The sequence below is a fragment of the Rhynchophorus ferrugineus genome, unplaced genomic scaffold (genome assembly GCF_030347505.1).
Source record: "Rhynchophorus ferrugineus isolate W39M unplaced genomic scaffold, kcgeb_rfMv2 rfM1, whole genome shotgun sequence".
Lineage (NCBI taxonomy): Eukaryota > Metazoa > Arthropoda > Insecta > Coleoptera > Curculionidae > Rhynchophorus > Rhynchophorus ferrugineus.
Genome location: NW_027472580.1, coordinates 37,480,002 through 37,497,336, shown reverse-complemented (window position 1 = coordinate 37,497,336; position 17,335 = coordinate 37,480,002). Strand labels below are relative to the sequence as shown.

At 31.9% G+C, this 17,335-nt stretch overlaps 1 protein-coding gene across 6 annotated transcripts in view; it reads left to right on the top strand.

Annotated features, from left to right (window-relative positions):
* LOC143196663 (uncharacterized) overlaps positions 1-17,335 on the top strand; it is a 193,180-nt gene that overhangs the window by 31,374 nt on the left and 144,471 nt on the right. For 3 of the 6 annotated variants that reach the window (XM_076404553.1, XM_076404567.1, XM_076404545.1), the window contains exon 3: positions 13,007-13,095. The exons of 1 other annotated variant lie outside the window; for it this stretch is intronic. In XM_076404553.1, coding sequence (XP_076260668.1) covers positions 13,007-13,095 — 89 coding nt within the window. Of the gene's footprint in view, positions 1-12,713; positions 12,952-13,006; positions 13,096-17,335 lie in introns of all 6 variants that reach the window. 2 more of the 6 variants (XM_076404580.1, XM_076404574.1) reach the window with 2 other exon arrangements.

The window sequence follows — 17,335 nt, the reverse complement described above, 5'->3', positions numbered from 1 at the left end:
GTTACCATAAGCAGTCACTAGATATTTCAACTCTATTTGTGGTAAATGTTTACAACATCAACTAGAATTCGATTCGATAGTCATAGAGTAGTAGAGAGAAATCTCCATAGGGGCCTTTAGAGCAATACAACGTCACGATATTTTTAAAAACACCTACGTTTGTATGAAATATAAATAGTGGTAAAGTATTAAACGGCCAGTACCAAGATATTATCTAGAATGTTTAAATGTATTATATATTCTAATCGCGGTTTGTTAATAGTAGCCGGTAGTTTTAATCTCTATTCAATATTTTTAGTCACAAAATAATTTTCCGGGTGTAGCCATAAATATTTGACAACCAACAAAATTGTCGATCCTCTGTGACAGTCACACCTGGTATGGGTAAACAGACTTCTTATTTATACTATTTCCTGGCAATTATTCTATATTTTATCACCGTAAAACTTTCCTTGGACTCTTACAAATATTTCAAAGCCAAAATTAGTCAAGTCGTTTCAGCGGTTTTCGAGTTATATGCCAGACAAACGAAGAGCAATTCATTTTTATATATAGAAGAATATTTAAAACTATTTGGAATAACTATTTGGAAAATTGTTAATGTGTCAGTATTGTTTTAGAATGATATGACAATATTTTAACTTTTGTCTATATCTGGTCTATATAGTAGGCAATAAAAATTCGTAGCTCAATTCGTCCAATTTCATTTGTATTATATCGTCAACTTGTAATACGGTGCATTATCTTGGCGAGACCGCAGTCGATCCCATAACACCATATAATATTCCCTAATAACAATTTTGCCATCCCGAAATACAGAGGTCAGAACATGGCTGACGTTAATGTTTTTGGTCGTTTTCGACGGCTTTCACTGATTGTTGTTTACTCAGCTGACGAGTCTCTGGTTCATGCGTATTGTAATGGATCCCTATTATATATTAGGGTAAAAAAATCTGTTCCTTTCGCTTAAATAGAGTTCAAGGTAGAACTTTATATAATCGATGCTTTCATGTCATTGCCAAAAAATATTGTAAATATTGAACGTTTGATTTAAATACAATGGCAAGTATGATTCTAAGGTTAGAAATACTAGGTTAGATTTACGAAAATTTGAAGGCGGTGTCATCTAGATGTCAGATCCGGGAGTTATTGACTGATATTTTAATTCTTAATTTTTAACAATTAATTATAATTTTAATTTTTTTTTCAAAAATAATGTTTATATTCATTCATAAATAACAACTAATGATGTTGTGTTATTCTTTGTAACGTTTGACCATTTCTTTTATGATTTCGGTTGATATGGTTTCAATATAAGATAATTGATTTAGGCACTCCGTTATTGGAACCACGGAAACTTCTAGTTATATTCACACTTATTATATATATTGATAATTTCATATTATTTTTATTCACAGTTCTTCTACCTTTCAGTTCCTCCTGCAGTCTTCAAACTTGTTCCAGACCCTTTTCTAAAATATATATTTTTTACAATTTTCAGTTCGAAAATCTATTAGCAATTTTCTATATAAATTAGAAATTTTATTAAGCCTATAAATTATTTTTTAACGATATTTTTTAATTTGAAGCTTTATTGACAAAAATCTATATAATAAATATTATTTAAAGTATTGTCTGTACATAGCTGCCATTTTTTCCCATCTTTCAGGCAATTTACAGATTCCCTATCATTTTTTCCCATTTTTTACTTATTTTTTTATATCTTTATAAAAACTCAAGCACTGTTCCTACATATCACGATTTATATGTCGGTAATCAATTTAAGAAGTAGTAATCAAATAGAGCTAGGTATGGAGAATAAGGCGGGTGGGGCAGTACTAGCCATTTGAGTGTTTCCAAGTATGTTTTCAATGGTTTTGCACCACGTAGTCGAGCGTTGTCATGCTAAAGAATAACATTGTTGTGTCTTTGCTCAAATTCCGACCATTTTTCGGATACTTCTCGGCCCAAACGCATCAATTGTAGTCTATATCGATCCCCATTGGTGGTTTAATGGAGTAGTTCAAGGCCTTCAAGTTCTCGTTTTCGAAATTTTTTGGCTGTTCAAAACCCTCTTTATCTTTGGTGTAAAAATCACTACTTCTAAAACGTTGAAACCAGTATTCACTTGTTGAAATCGATGCATTCAGCATTCGATGTCCTTCAGCCGCCTTATTAATATTGAAGTAGAAAGTAAATGTTTCCACAAATGCGATTTACTCGATGCAAGTTCAAATAATTACAGCGCACTGAAAGCAGTTTTGATAACTCTTCGACGAGATGGCATATATTGAAAAGTTAGTGAGGCTTCAACATGAAGTTGGTTACAAATGTACCCCATGCAATTTAATACCAACAATTGTCTGCAATTTTTGCAACAAGCAATTTAATAACATCATGTTGTAAATCCTTTAATATTAATTGAAAGGCTTGATAAAGTGTCTAAATATGTCTATGAAATTTGATGTTCCCTGTACATTTACGGAGTTATCTGATGATTTTCAGAAAAAAATATATTAGAAATACACTAGGAGAATAAAATTGTCTCTAAATGATGATGATAATGTAAATGTACATGTAAATGTATGTTATTTAATATCGTCACACATTTGCTATCCAACTTCCAACAAAATTATATTTAATAAAAGTTTAACAGTGCAGTTCTGATATTAATATAGTCGCAGGAGTCTACGATGGAATATAACAAATTTATGTCACCTGTTTTAAATATTTTAAAATCATTTGAAAGTCCATATATTTATTTATATACTTTCGATATACAGTACTGTTAAGATACGTTTAAGATTAATATACGTTAAGATTTGTTTAATTAAATTTAATAATAGTCTAACTATACAGTTTTAACATTAATATAGTTACAGGAGTCTCCGATGCAATATAAAACATTTATGCCATCTATTTTAAATATTTCAAAATCATTTGACAGTCCGGACATTTTTTTATATACTTTTGATATACAATATAGTTAAGATGCGTTTCAAATAATTGTAAGCTGAACATACTAAATATAAACTCCAGTTCTAATAACACAAGTCAAATATAATAATATATTTTTAATAATTATAATACTGTATTATTAATTATCGGTTAAATATCATCAATTAACCTAAATGCAATTTTTCTGAGCCTATGGACTAACCATAGATTCTATAATTCCAATCGAAATAAAAAAATAAAATGCGAATTGATTTTTCCTTTATCATTTTGTTCCCCTGGATGAGTTGAATGGACGGGATGGCCTTCGAGCTTTTTTTTGATGAATGTAGTGGAAAATTTGACGTCACGAGCTCGACGCAGTAATAAATGTACAGATTTGTCAATGGATACGATAAACTTCATGTCAGTCTCGTGATTTGTGTACTGAATAGATTTCGTTTCGTTGACTATACCGTCATAAAATGGAAATAGAAATAAAGGAAATAAAAATGAATGATAAAGATAGAGAATAGAAATATTTTTATGTTCAAATCGATTTTATTGTTAATATTCGATCGATTTTCTAGTAATGAATGAAGATGATTACTTGTGTTAGTCTGAATAATGCGGGATGGATTAATTTTTTTTATTTAATTCTGTAGTTTTGTGATCTAGAAAAAAGTGGTAGTATCGTCTTTTGTTATCGGTCATTGGTCTATCTATTTTTTGTTTTTTTATATTAACTGTGAAATTTAGAATAATTTTTTCCATTGAAAGGCAGCATTTACTCAATTTTTCCTTATTTGACGTCACTTCCACTCTAGATCTAATATGTACCCGCATACTGCTAATTTTATCTTGCTTATGTTTGCAATATTCTTTCGAACTAATCTATAGTCGCGCTTTATATTTATGGAATTTATGGAAGTTTTAGTAACAGCTTAGTTATGAAACAACGAATTAGTTAATTCCAGCGGTGTTTTTTCATCCAATGTTCTACTGGTGAAATATGGCTGTAAATATTCCTGTTTATAATTCTATTTATTTTACGACGTAAATCTTTCTATATCTTTTCTGGCAAGTATGGTAATTGCCATTTAAGTTCAATGGTAGATTTAATTTTATTTTGATGTTAAAGTCTTTTTCGATATTATCTTGAGTAATCTTAAGCTATAGTAATAATTTTATAAATGAGTATTTCTATTTAGAACGAGATCAATGACTAAATTCATCAATAATTTCGGTGTATGCCAGATATTACTTACTATTAAATTATGATTAATTTATATATTAGATGGTTGCATGTATTCCGATAAATTTTTCACATTAAACATTGATTTATTGAGAAAAATTGGTATTATGTGTACTAATCAAAATATTTTACATCATTTTCTATAGATTTTGTCCATTTTCCTTCTAGTACGGCGATAAGGTATTTGAAGAACCAGACTGGTTTGAAAGCGAGCCAATAATCGATTAATTAGCTAGCCAAACTGCAAGGGATCGACTTTATGCGACTGTTACTAGCTGTTGTTGTTTTTTTTTGCTACAATACATCGTTTAATTTGTTCTGCTGACGTTAGTAGACATCCGCCGTAAAAGTTTCATTCATGAGTTCGAGAAAGTTCGTTTTATGATTCTTCCAATTGTCGTAGTATATCCATTTTTAGAAATTCTTCTTTTCCGTCTGGCTGGAAATGAAACCGACACGTTGAAAAGATTCAAAATGACATTTTCAATCAATTCTTGTCGTAACCATTTAAATCCTTGTATTGTTAGGCTGACTGAAATTACTTAGATAGTTTGAGCTAGTTTTTCAACTAACCAAGTCTTGCAATTCATTGTCTTCGAACTTTTTTGGCTTTCCAGGCCGTTCTTTGTTATTGACCTCCAAATTGCCACTTTTAAATTTTTGAAATCAAAATATGTATTTGATATATGACAGAGCAGTATCACTCTAAGCTTCAAAAAACATTTTCAGTAAATGTAATGAATGATTGATTAACATTTGTATACAGTGGATAACTCACTAATACTCAATGGGATAGTGTTGTCTTATATAGAGAAATGTGTGTCAAACCACTATGGATAAAACTTGTACTGTTAAAATAATTGTAATGAAGTTATAATGAAAGTTCATTTTTACAACTGTAGATCTATTTTTAATTTCATAAAATTCATAGAATAAAAATTCAGGTAATGACCATTTCATTTACCCATTGAACAGTCTAATATTGCGTCACTGTGGTATAGAGTTATGGGGACTTCTATCTTTCATATGCGCTCATTATCTGGAGCTAAATTATATTTTATTAACCTTTTTTGTGTTTGTATGTATATGCATATGTATTGTATGTATATGCATACATCACGTCAACCTCTTGCGTTTTTAGTGACCGGACCTACAGCTACATGGGCTCCGAATCACGATCTTCGGCATAAACCTACCGGCTGGCTAGTGACCAACTCGGGCATCATCCCAGAAGACTAGTCTAGTCTTACCCAGCCTAGTTGGGATCACTGATTTTTATCGAATTTTTTAGTTTTGCCTAAGGATACACAGAAATGTTAAACAATCACAAATACACATTTACGGTCAGGCCCCAACGGGATTAAAAACCTCGACTATCGCACTAGTAAGAGGAACGCCCTGTCGCCTTTACCACTGCGCTAAACAAGCGGGCTCTTTCTTTTTAGTGTTGTTTCTCGTCATCTACACTATTTTTGTGGGTTTACAGCTTTTTATTTTATTACAACCTAATTGAAGTATGTCCCCGTCTGTTGCCTGTTATCGGGAATTGCCCTATTATAGGAATTTCATTTTCTTATTCAGAATAAAGTAGTAAATATATTTTAGTAGTAATAATATTTTTGAACATTTAGTAAAATCATTTTATACACTGCAGAACTAATTTTGGAGCTGGAAGTAAATAAGTAATAGAATACATGTTTTGTCTGATAGGATTGATTTATAATATATTTCCAATTCTTTTTATGATACTTTATTTAAATTGTACTTATTAATGGTGTAATATTTGTGAGATTACCAGACGCCGATTTTAAACTTCCCTTTTACATTTGTACTCGCTCATGCCTTTTTTAAGAAAGAAATATATAAATATATGTAAGATAAATAGAGAAAAGAACGCTTAAGAAATATCGAATATATAAGATTAATTCGCCATATTTTATCATTCATTAGAATATAACCAAAATTACCATTCAGATTCCATTAAAATAGATTTGAAATTTTTAGATACAACAATCCACACATGTGCACAATTCTGACTTAGACCTATTTCGCGTCTAGAACAACGCAAATAAAGTGTTACCGTCAGTTTGTGAAATTCAAATTAAATTTTATTCTTGGATTACCTCCAAACTAACAAAAAACACTAAAATCAGATTATTATTGAAACTTTTTCAATCAAATGGATGGCAAATGATTTCGCCAGTGTGACAAATTCAGTAAATACTTTAATTCATTCAAATATTATTTCAGAACAGGTTATTTGCCATATATTATGAAACTATTTAGCTCAATTTAATCTTATAACCTAAAAATTCTTTTGTTGAAAATTATTTTTCAGAGAGGAGCAGCTATTTTACAAACCCATTGGAATATCACTACTTAATTCTCAAACCGGACCATCTTTCGAATATCACTAGAGATATTCTACCAAAGTTTGAATTGAAAAACCTGGCAATAATTATTCCACGTTTTAATTTTACCCATGTGAATTCTTTTTTTTCGATACTTCATATATTTGTTCTTATTAGCATGGGTTGATAAACTTCGAATATACACTGTTCATAACATTCATAACATTTACTGTTCTTCTATAAGTCCATTGGAGACATATGCAATTATACAAATTTTAACTTACCTACAAGACAAGTTGTTACTTTTATAACGAGGAAAACATTAAATTTAAAGTCTAATTATGATTTTAATCTCCATTATTTGTTCCGGGAATCTGCTTTTATATTTTCCTATTATCAGGCAACGGAATAATCTCGCATGTTCATATGCGTCCGCTGAAAACAACAACAAAAAAAAAAACGATACAACAAAGACTACCGTTTTAATCCTCTTACGGCCATTATCGTGTTTTCGTTTTCGTTTTATATTTATTCGATCCTCTTTTTGTTTTCTTGTTGATTCTTTTCGGGATTACGTTCTGTTACATGCAAATTGCTTTATGATTTGCGGTGGGTCTGGAGGGGGATTGGTTCGTGTGCGGTTGAAGCCGTCTGGAGCTTCGCTGACAGCAAATTGAGGTTGGTTAGGGTGCATGAAAAGACCGGCAAATAGTGCTATTTACGTTACCTTTCATTAAATGGTAATTGTAATGAAAACGTGGCTTTCTGTGCAGTCTATCGTAAGCTATGAAGTTGGCAAAGCCATCACTAGTCGGATTTTGAACTCATATATTTTCTGTGAGTTTGACGTATAGATTTTGTTCAGTGAATTCAAGCTATCTGTTATTACGCAAAAATATCTAATTATATTTAAATAAACCAAATAATACTTTTATTTTTAAGAGAATAGCGCGAACACAGGTCACAGGTTGTTTGTTAAAACTTAATACTTGAGAATATTGACAATTTGGATTTGAAACTCTGTCTCTGTCATAAATATTGAAATTTAAATATACACATATATATATATATTACTGTGGTCAAGAATAATTTTTTAAATATTTTAAAATCTCCTTTCTACCAACGAGTCTCTTCCGAACCATGGTCCTCGGCATTAAGCCTATCGACTGGCCGGTGACCAACTTGGAGACCATCCAAAAAGATATCCGGTCTTTCCCAGCCTGGTTACTGGCGTTACTGCGATGGTTATTTCTTGTAAGATTCCAACCCGCGACTACTATACCAAAAGTAGGAAGACTGTCCTGTCGCCTTGATCACTGTGTCAATGAAGCCGGCACGAATAGTTTTGTTACCCTTGAGTTAAAAACATTTATGTCAATAATTTACGAAACTATGAACAATTTTAGTGTGTTACCCCTGTTTCATTTTAATCTTCATTTTGATATTGTACTAAGTATGAAAACAAAATAAAAAGTTTATTCTTATATATGAAGTTGTTACTCAAGATTATTACTAATAGTTTTGTTTTAGCACTTAAAAGAAACTATATAGAAATTGAAAAATGTTACAATTCTGAGAAATATAATTTATAAGCTGGTCGTATATATATTTTTTAACATTAACCTTTTTTTAAAGCCGTTAATCCATCATGATATGACGATCTTATCTACCTTGATACCTTTCTTTCAGCAATTTTACATTCTGGTGGAAGCGCTCTCCTTGTTCCTCACTATAATATCCCAGGTTTTTAAGAAATCTATCCAAGTAACTCTGTAGAAAGCGTAACTTTATGCTTATATTTGAGTCCCTAAATATTTGAAGTTTGTCTATATTTTTTTCTCAATTTATTTATAATATAGAAACTCAAGTTTCAGATTCAGTTATATCATCTATAAAGTCTGTATCTCTTATCAATGTCCGAAGGCTATTAGATTTGAGGGCTTTTAGATATTTCCGTTTTTATACGCAGCTCACCTCAGCTTATTCTTATTCCTTGTCCAACGCTTTGTGGATCATTTTGGTTGAGATCATACCAACCCTTTGAGGCTTTATCAACAATTAAAAATTCTCAATTCTCAAGAGCAGCATATCTTGTTTCCAGTGAATTTGCTTCGCTCTAATATCTGTCTAGTAAATAAATAAAGCAAAGTTATTTTGTGTCTTCACTTTGCTTACTAAGCAAAAAAAGATCAATCAACGTAAAGCGACCATTTATGTTTATTCTAATTATTTTTTTGAAGAACCATTTCAATATTTTGATATTTTTACTTGAGTATAGTTGAATGTGCAATTGCTATTGATGCTACTCGATTTCAGTTATGTTTTGTATATTTTAAAACATACCTTTTCAGCAGTTACCAATGAAGAGCTACTAATCAGTAGATTTATATTCCATTACGCTCATATATAAAAGCTGTTAATTTTCATTAAAAAATGGTAATATTTCACCTTTTCATGTTCTATATACTGTAATTGTAACATTCGGCCAAATAAATTATTTTTTCCGGTTTTGAAGCTTTATATTCTTGTTTTAATAAAATTAATTTTGTATTAAATCGTTGAGCTTTTTTAAGAAATCTGCCATGACGCAGATGTTTCATCCTCGTTCTTCTTGTAGATTCTCATGATAATCCAAAACTTCTATTTTTCCAAGGATCTATTTTTTCAATTCTTAATCTTAAATAATCGGTATAACCATCCTTGACTGTCTGTGATATTTCGTGTCTCTTTTGTTGTATGAATAACAGTTAAATAACAGAATATTAGAATATTTATCAAGGCTATATTGGCTTTTTCTAATAAATTTATTTACAAATATTTTTTTACAATTTATATAATTAAAATTAATCTAAAGTTGTAGAATTATAAATTTATCTGAAAGCGAGACATATTGCGAGATCACATGATATATTTATATGTGATAAATCAGATTCACACAGATAACAAACACGTAATAACAATTCGTGTTTTAATGAGTCGATTTAGACTATTGATTATTTTAAATATAAAATAAGCCAAAATCATAAATATACGAATAATTCAGTACTTTCAGGTTGAAATGCTACATAAATCTGTAAACATGTCAAGTGCAACAACAATAAATTGTTTTTCAGTTTTTCTTAATACATGGATTAACTAAGTTAAATGTAAAAATAATTTTGAAAAGTTTTTTGAGTGTCTGGACGGCAGTCGAGCCATGACTGACGAATATAAAAAAATATGATTTGATAGGAAGAAATGTCGCAAGTAGTTTAGTGAAATCTTCTTTCGAAGATAAGAAAACGAAATGTTTATTTTTAGTATTAATTGGTATATGTGACTGGTCATGAAAAATTGCACTAGTTTTATAGTCATATACAGAAAACATGAGAATATCTACTATCTACAAAGTAAAATATCTATAAAGATTGTAAAGGTTAATAATTGCAGTGTATTTCGAGCAAAAGTTATTAATTTAAATTTAATATATTATATATTTCATGTATTTTTTTAAAGACCATGTAATAGCGAGTTTATTTCTATTTTTCATTCCGTCAACGTCATAAAAGTACATAAAATGATTGCTGAGCTAAATAGATTAAATATAGAAAAGTTATTATACACCAAAATGTTTATTTGTTATATAACGTAACCTAAAAATGTTTTTCATCCAGCGTGTAAGAAAGCATATAAATGTAAAGTACATCAGGATACCTTTGCACTGTAAACAATCTTTGATGTCACTTTTGGGTTATTTGCCTTTTAGTCCAGGCTATCGGGGAAATACTTCTAATATTCCTTGCGTATACAGAGATCAAGTTTTTATTGAAACTTAATCATTTTCGTTTAAAGTTTGTGCGAGACTTGAAAGCGAATTTTGTAAGTATTAATATGTATTTTGTCACATTCAAGTGACTTAGATAGACTTGGTATATGACTGAATGTTTATGCTGATATATGGGATGAAAAATATAGTGGCTTATGTATATATATATATATATATATATTTATTTATTTATTTATTTATTTTCATCATTTTATAAAACTATAAGATTTTTCTCGTAGTGTAGGCCTTTTTTATCGGGTGTTTTTTCCAATTGTATCCGAATTGTTGAGGAGGCCAATTTGTATCTATTGATAAATTTGGCGTAACATCGTAGCTGGAAGGAAACTGGAATGTCTTGGGAACAAGGGATCGACAGCCAAGGAATCGAATAAAACGAGATTTTGGCCGAGTCTTACTTTAATTTCTGTCCGATTTCGGCCAATTTTGATTCGATTTCGTCTAGATCGAAATAGCGCCAAGGCTATGTATGAACTGGGTTTGGTATTTTAGGATACAATATTAAGTTTATTGTAATAAATCAGTTATTGAATTAGAATAATGATACGGCTTCTATTATTAGAGTGCTTATCGTCAATTTTAAAAATTAAAACATAACTGTTTATTTTTATTAATATTTAACGGTTGTTATTTATTGAGTATAAGAGAAATTTCTTACTATATTTTTGACCGGTCAATTTAGATATGAATTGAAGCTGTTTGTGATGTTTGGATGAAATTCTTTTTTCACATTTTTTATGTTTTATTTAATTTTGATTAATTTTACTTAGGTTGCCATTATGCATAAAATATATTGTTCATATATCTGATGTGGCTTCCAAAGCTTAGTAGTGTGATACGGATATGTGTCATGTAATTCTTAATGACTACTAGCCGCATAGATCCAACTTTAAAGGTTTGTCAAAAATGTCACTACTTTTGAAAACGCTTAGAGAGTATGTTTTTTTTTTGGGTAGATATATCAATATTTTTATTTTCAAAATATCGACGTATATTTTATAAAATATTGATATTTTTCTTGGTTGTTGAAAGAGAAATCGATTTTTTCCTCCGATATTTTTCTCGGCGGTCCATATCCCTATGTGGTAGACCTACGACATATGAAAAATCAACATAGTATTTACGTGCTAGAAACATTTATTTCTGATTCACATTTTCAAAATGTCCAGGTTGTTCTGCGTTTTGACGATGATGAAGTTACCAATGTTGTTTCTGTGGATGTTTTGCCGGTTTATTGCATATATGGCAATTATATTTGTTAATAGAGCTATTCCTTGTTAAAATATTATCATAGCGTCTCTTTAACTTGTCTATAGTATTTGCTTTGAGTTCAATTGGATCTTGTGTGAGTGCTAGTCAAAGCCGAATTATGGTGCATGTCGAGGAGGTGACTGTTTTGGGTTCTTCTGTAATCTTTCATGGATCAACTGTACTGAAGTTAACACTTCATGTATAACGCCGAAATCAATATTCGCGCATCATTATTTACGGAAAATATTCATGATAAATTTATAGCTAATAAAACTAAATTAGTAATAATACAGTGCAGTAATTCATTAGCTAGAAGTTGGTTTAAATTAGGTATTTGAACCAGCATTACATTATATTTATAACATTTAATTTTAATATTTATTATTTAAATTTTAACGTTTTTTATTTATTGAGGAATTCATATTGCTGTATTTATCTCGCACTCGTCTTGCTTGTGAATTAATCCAAGTACAAATGAAATGTAGTAATAAATTAATTTATAATTAAGATTGTACTAAGCATAATAAAGATGTTATCAAAAAAAAGGTTATTTAATATTGGTGTATATATTGATTCAGCTTCATGAAAACGTTATTTTTTATAAGTCAGTTCGTTGTCGTGACAGTGACAATATAATTCCAGGAGTTTCGATTTCTCCATCGACGGCCCTTAGTCTGGAATAAGGAATAAAATCCGTTAGTACGGTTTGTAATATTTTGCCTCAAATTTGAAACCAGTCAACTAGGAAAACTTGATGATCTTTATGGCTAGAATCTGATAAAACATTTTATTATAAAATGGAACAAGCAGAACGCATACATATTCTGGTATTGTACAGTTTCTCTTTTGATAAGTGACATGCTGTATGTTGTGCTCTGTGGACTCCATCTTCTTATACTAACAGAAAAGTATTACAGATTGTCGCATTATATTTTGATATAAACATTGGTTTTACCTCAAAATTCAGTTCAGAAATTCTACAGTATTTTAGAATATATAACAGATATAATTTTTGTTTCATACTGTTCAAGTGTTGCATATAAATTGACATGATTAATCAGGTAAAAATAATAGATAATGCTTGTTCTTATTGTTTCAGGTGAGTTAATCCGCTTTAAAACGAGATATTTAGATGTAAGTAATAGATGAATTAAATATTTTTGATTTGATCTTGTTATGACCTTTAAAGATGAAATGATTCTTACACTAAATGCACGAATTTTCACAATCGATGCGTATTTGCTACGTTTAAAACATTTAGCGACGATATCGATGGTTTGTCGGAAACTTCTTAAAAGCTTTTTACTGCGAATCGAACAAACTCTGTCGGCTTTCAGGTAAGGACTGTAAATTATTGTCGGTATAAGATGGCTTGATCCGATCTATTTTTAGTTCTTTTCGTCGTTGGGAGTTTGGAGGACGTCGCGGACGATGTGGAGAAGTTTGGGAGAAGTGGAGGCGATTAGCGGCGACAAAGTTCGGTAAGTAGCATTCGTGATACCGTTTACGAGACGTGTTCAATAAGTTAAATTTAAGATATTGTTTAAAATGTTTATAAAGCAGTTCATTACTCATCTTTTTACGTTCATATACTCCGATGAATCCATAGTAGATCGAATTTTTGTTAGATATATTATCTACTTCTAACTGGTATATTTTCTTATTCTATTAGAAAGAGAAAAATACTGCATAGGGAGACTTTCTTTTCAATTGATTCACTTTAAATATAACTGTGTTATAACTTAATCGTTTTGACACTTCTTTACACACATTAACAGTTTTCCATTTGGTATGATTGAATTATTTAGAATATACCGACGATAATGACGATAATCAACGCTCAATATTGAATTTTCAACATTTATTATTTTGTTGTTTGAATGGAGGTCAAATAAAAATATTCGATGAAGTGCTTATTGGATAAAATCCTAGCTTAAACTCTCAAAGACATCCGAAAGGAGCGACAATATATACCATAACATCTCAGTGTTTCAAAATCGCGTATTTATTGCTTACCATGCAATGAAGAAGATGAGTATTGTTGCAAAAAGATCAGCAATAGCGAGTAACAGACGCAACGTTCTTATTTCTTAAAATAATGCTCGGCTCAAGCCTAACAACACATTGAAAGAGTTGTGAAGCAGTACGAATTGCAAATTCTGTCATATTTATATGCTAAAGAAAATTGATATATGATTAAACTGCTGCCAAACCAACATCTTTCTTTTGATAGAGTATCGCCATATTGCCAGAAAGATGGAAAAATGTCTTGGAAAATATATATATTGTTAAATGTGAAAAATTATCAGAATACATGCAAGTACCTAATAGATTACCCTTTTCTGATATATAAATATACAGCACGTGTTTGAACCATTTTGCAGCTCATGTTGATGGTATTTTGGGTTCAATCTATTACTTTCTACTGATTGACTGGCTAATATAATGATTTCGAATATGTAGATTTTTAAATCTAAACAGTAAGTTAAAGGTTGGAATTACACGTACCAAAGGAAAAACAACCTTTTAAAACAAGGATACACCAATTCACAAACAGATTAAAATGTTTAAAGGTTAATTGATAAAAATGCAATATAAAATAGAAAAATAATAAATAGTAATAAAGCAAAACAATAAAAGAAGATTTGTACAAGATTGATCGTACGGAATCGATCTAATTTAGGAATGCAATTCTGATCTAGCGGAATATTGAATATTTTACGAGATCAATCCCGGAGCAAGAATTTGTGAATGAATGAATTTACTTAATTTAGGCGCTTGCTCTATATTAACTCTCAATATTTTAAATAATTCTTAAAGCGTTTGACCCAAATTCTCCTGTAGCAAGTACATTTCTATTTCACCATTTTCCACCATATATATATATATATATATATATATATATATATATATATAGAATCAAGATCATATATAATAATAATATAATATCAAGAATAATATCATTATATCAAGATCATAATAATTAGAATAAAATAGAAAAACTACAACTAATAATATTATAATATTGAATATAATAAGTCCAATATTGGATGTTTCTTGCTTAAATGTTGGATTAAAAATTTGATGTTAAATAACTTGCTTTAATATATTTACTATTCACCAAGTAGGTCTGTTCTTTTAATTATTTTAGATTATTAATTGCTTTATTTTATATAGAATTTTCTGTAGCAGTGATAATTAATACATTTATCAAATCGGTACTACCATTTTTGTAGGTAGTGACAAAGTATTGTTGAAAAATTCAGTAACACTTACTATATCGTTATTATATCAAGGTAATACCGAATGATAAACTTTGTGATAACATAGTAAATATACTGAAGTAAGTCAATATAGATGTATTTTGCTTTGTTCTCTAATGCTCTAATATTCCACCTCATTCAAATTCTCCAGGAAGGGAGTGTTAGGCTATAATATGTTAGTCCATAAGTGTAACTTATGCGATTTCAATCATGAATTTCGGACTATAATAAAACGTTAAACATAGTTAGGTTGCATTGACTCCTAAGTATATATGCTGTAGGGATAATCTAAACTATATATATTTTAGGGTACAGGTGCGGTTAGATAAAGACAATATCTTTGATGATTTATTTCCGTTCAAATGGAATATAATTATATGCAGAAACACTATTAATTTTTGACGAGCAGATATTATACAATAAACCAGATATTAAACACTAAACCAGATATTATACACTAAACAAAATCACACTATATGAATATAAAAATAAAGAAATGCACGTGGCAGGGTTACCTTCAGATGTTACGAACAGTGGCACGTCTGATCACTCTCGGGATCAGTCGGGAACGGAAAGAACATCGAGGCGTCGCGTCATCCCCTAGCTTCACCACCCGAGGTTGCCACGTCGTACCCTCTGTCAGTACCACTTGTTGCCACCTCACCGTGGGTGCTAACTTCAGGTATGTGCAACGCCTCGAGTAGATCTGTGGGCTGCTGATAATTGCGGGAAAATTCGAAACATCTGACGGTCGCTACAGTACTCCCCCACCAGAATTTTACCGACAATGATTATACAGATTACATATACGAATACAAATACACAAATACCTACAAACGTACCCTAATACCTTACATATATTACCTACGTAATACTATATTAACCTAATAAAAATCTCGATACAAATAAAACAACATCTATCTATATCTAACGGATGAGCAATATATGTCACCTAATACAAAAGTAATATTAAAAGAATGACATCCTAGCGATAATTCTAATTGCGTAATCCTAATTTGTGATTAAAAAAAAAACAAACAAACAACAAAAAAAACTATTATCTAGACAAAAGGACCCTACACCCATATACTGTACCATTAGACATTTCTACCTGGGTTGATTATGGATACCCCGCCTGATACCGATCGGGAAATCGAACCCGTCTTGCTGATCGTCTCAGTTGTGGAGGGGAATGGGGGTCTGGATTTTGTTGCGTCGCCACGATCACTATTCCGTCATCATCTAGATCGCTTTCTCGTGGTCTGAGGTTGTCGTTGATACAGTATGCTGGTTTCAATCTATCGATCGACACCGGGACTTGTTTTCCTCGCATTAAAAGTATGAAGACTTTTTCACTGCGAGAAATTACTTCGTACGGTCCATCGTAGGGCATTTGCAGTGGCGTTTTGGGGCTGTCGTGACGTACGAAGACGTGCGTAGCTGTGGCAAGGTCTTTGAAGACGAAAATCTTGTCGTCGCCGTGTCTTGTTCCTTCAACTGGTCGCAACAACTCGAATTGCCTTCGTAAATTGCGCACGAACTCGACGGAGTTGTCTACCTCCTTAGTGTTGGTTACCAGGAATTCGCCTGGCAGCCGTAATGGTTCGCCGTAAACCATCTCTGCTGTAGTGGATTGTAGATCCTCCTTCCACGCAGAACGAATGCCCAGCAAGGCGGTTGGGAGGGCTTCCGTCCAGCGGTCAAGTTGGAGGCACTTGATCGCGGATTTTAATTGACGGTGTAGGCGTTCGACCATACCGTTGGCAGCTGGGTGGTAGGCCGTTGTCCGCAGGTGCATGGTTCCCATGAGATGATTAAGGCAACGGAAGAGTCGAGATTCGAATTGTCTGCCCTGATCTGTAGTAATCCGAAGTGGAACACCGAACCGCGCGACCCAGTTGCTGTAGAAGGCCCTTGCTACGGTCTCTGCTTCCTGGTCTGGTAGGGGAATCGCCTCCGGCCACCGAGAGAAACGGTCACCGTGGGAATACGGCATTACAACCAAATCTACGTGGACATGTTCGAATCGGCGAGAAGGCATTTGAAAGGTGCCGATCGCAGAAGAGACGTGTCTGGTGATCTTAGCTTGCTGGCACTGGGTACAAGCGCGAGCCCAGGTGCGACAATCATTATCGATGGATGGCCATACGTACCGTTCCTTCATTAGCCGTACTGATGCTCTGACTCCAGGATGTGACAGCCCATGAATTGCGCTGAAGGCTATCCTGCGGAAAGCTTTTGTTAGAAATGGTCTAGCGGTTGGTGTCTTGACATCGCAGTATACCGCTGTAGTTGAGCCGGGGATGAGAACTCTTCGCATGTCCAAGCCCGTGTTATCATTTTCCAAGTAACTGCGTAACTCCTCGTCTCGTTCCTGGGATGCTGCTAAGGCCTCGAAATTGACTGTTGGTGATGTAATCTCATCGATGCGGGAAAGTGCGTCAGCTACGATATTATC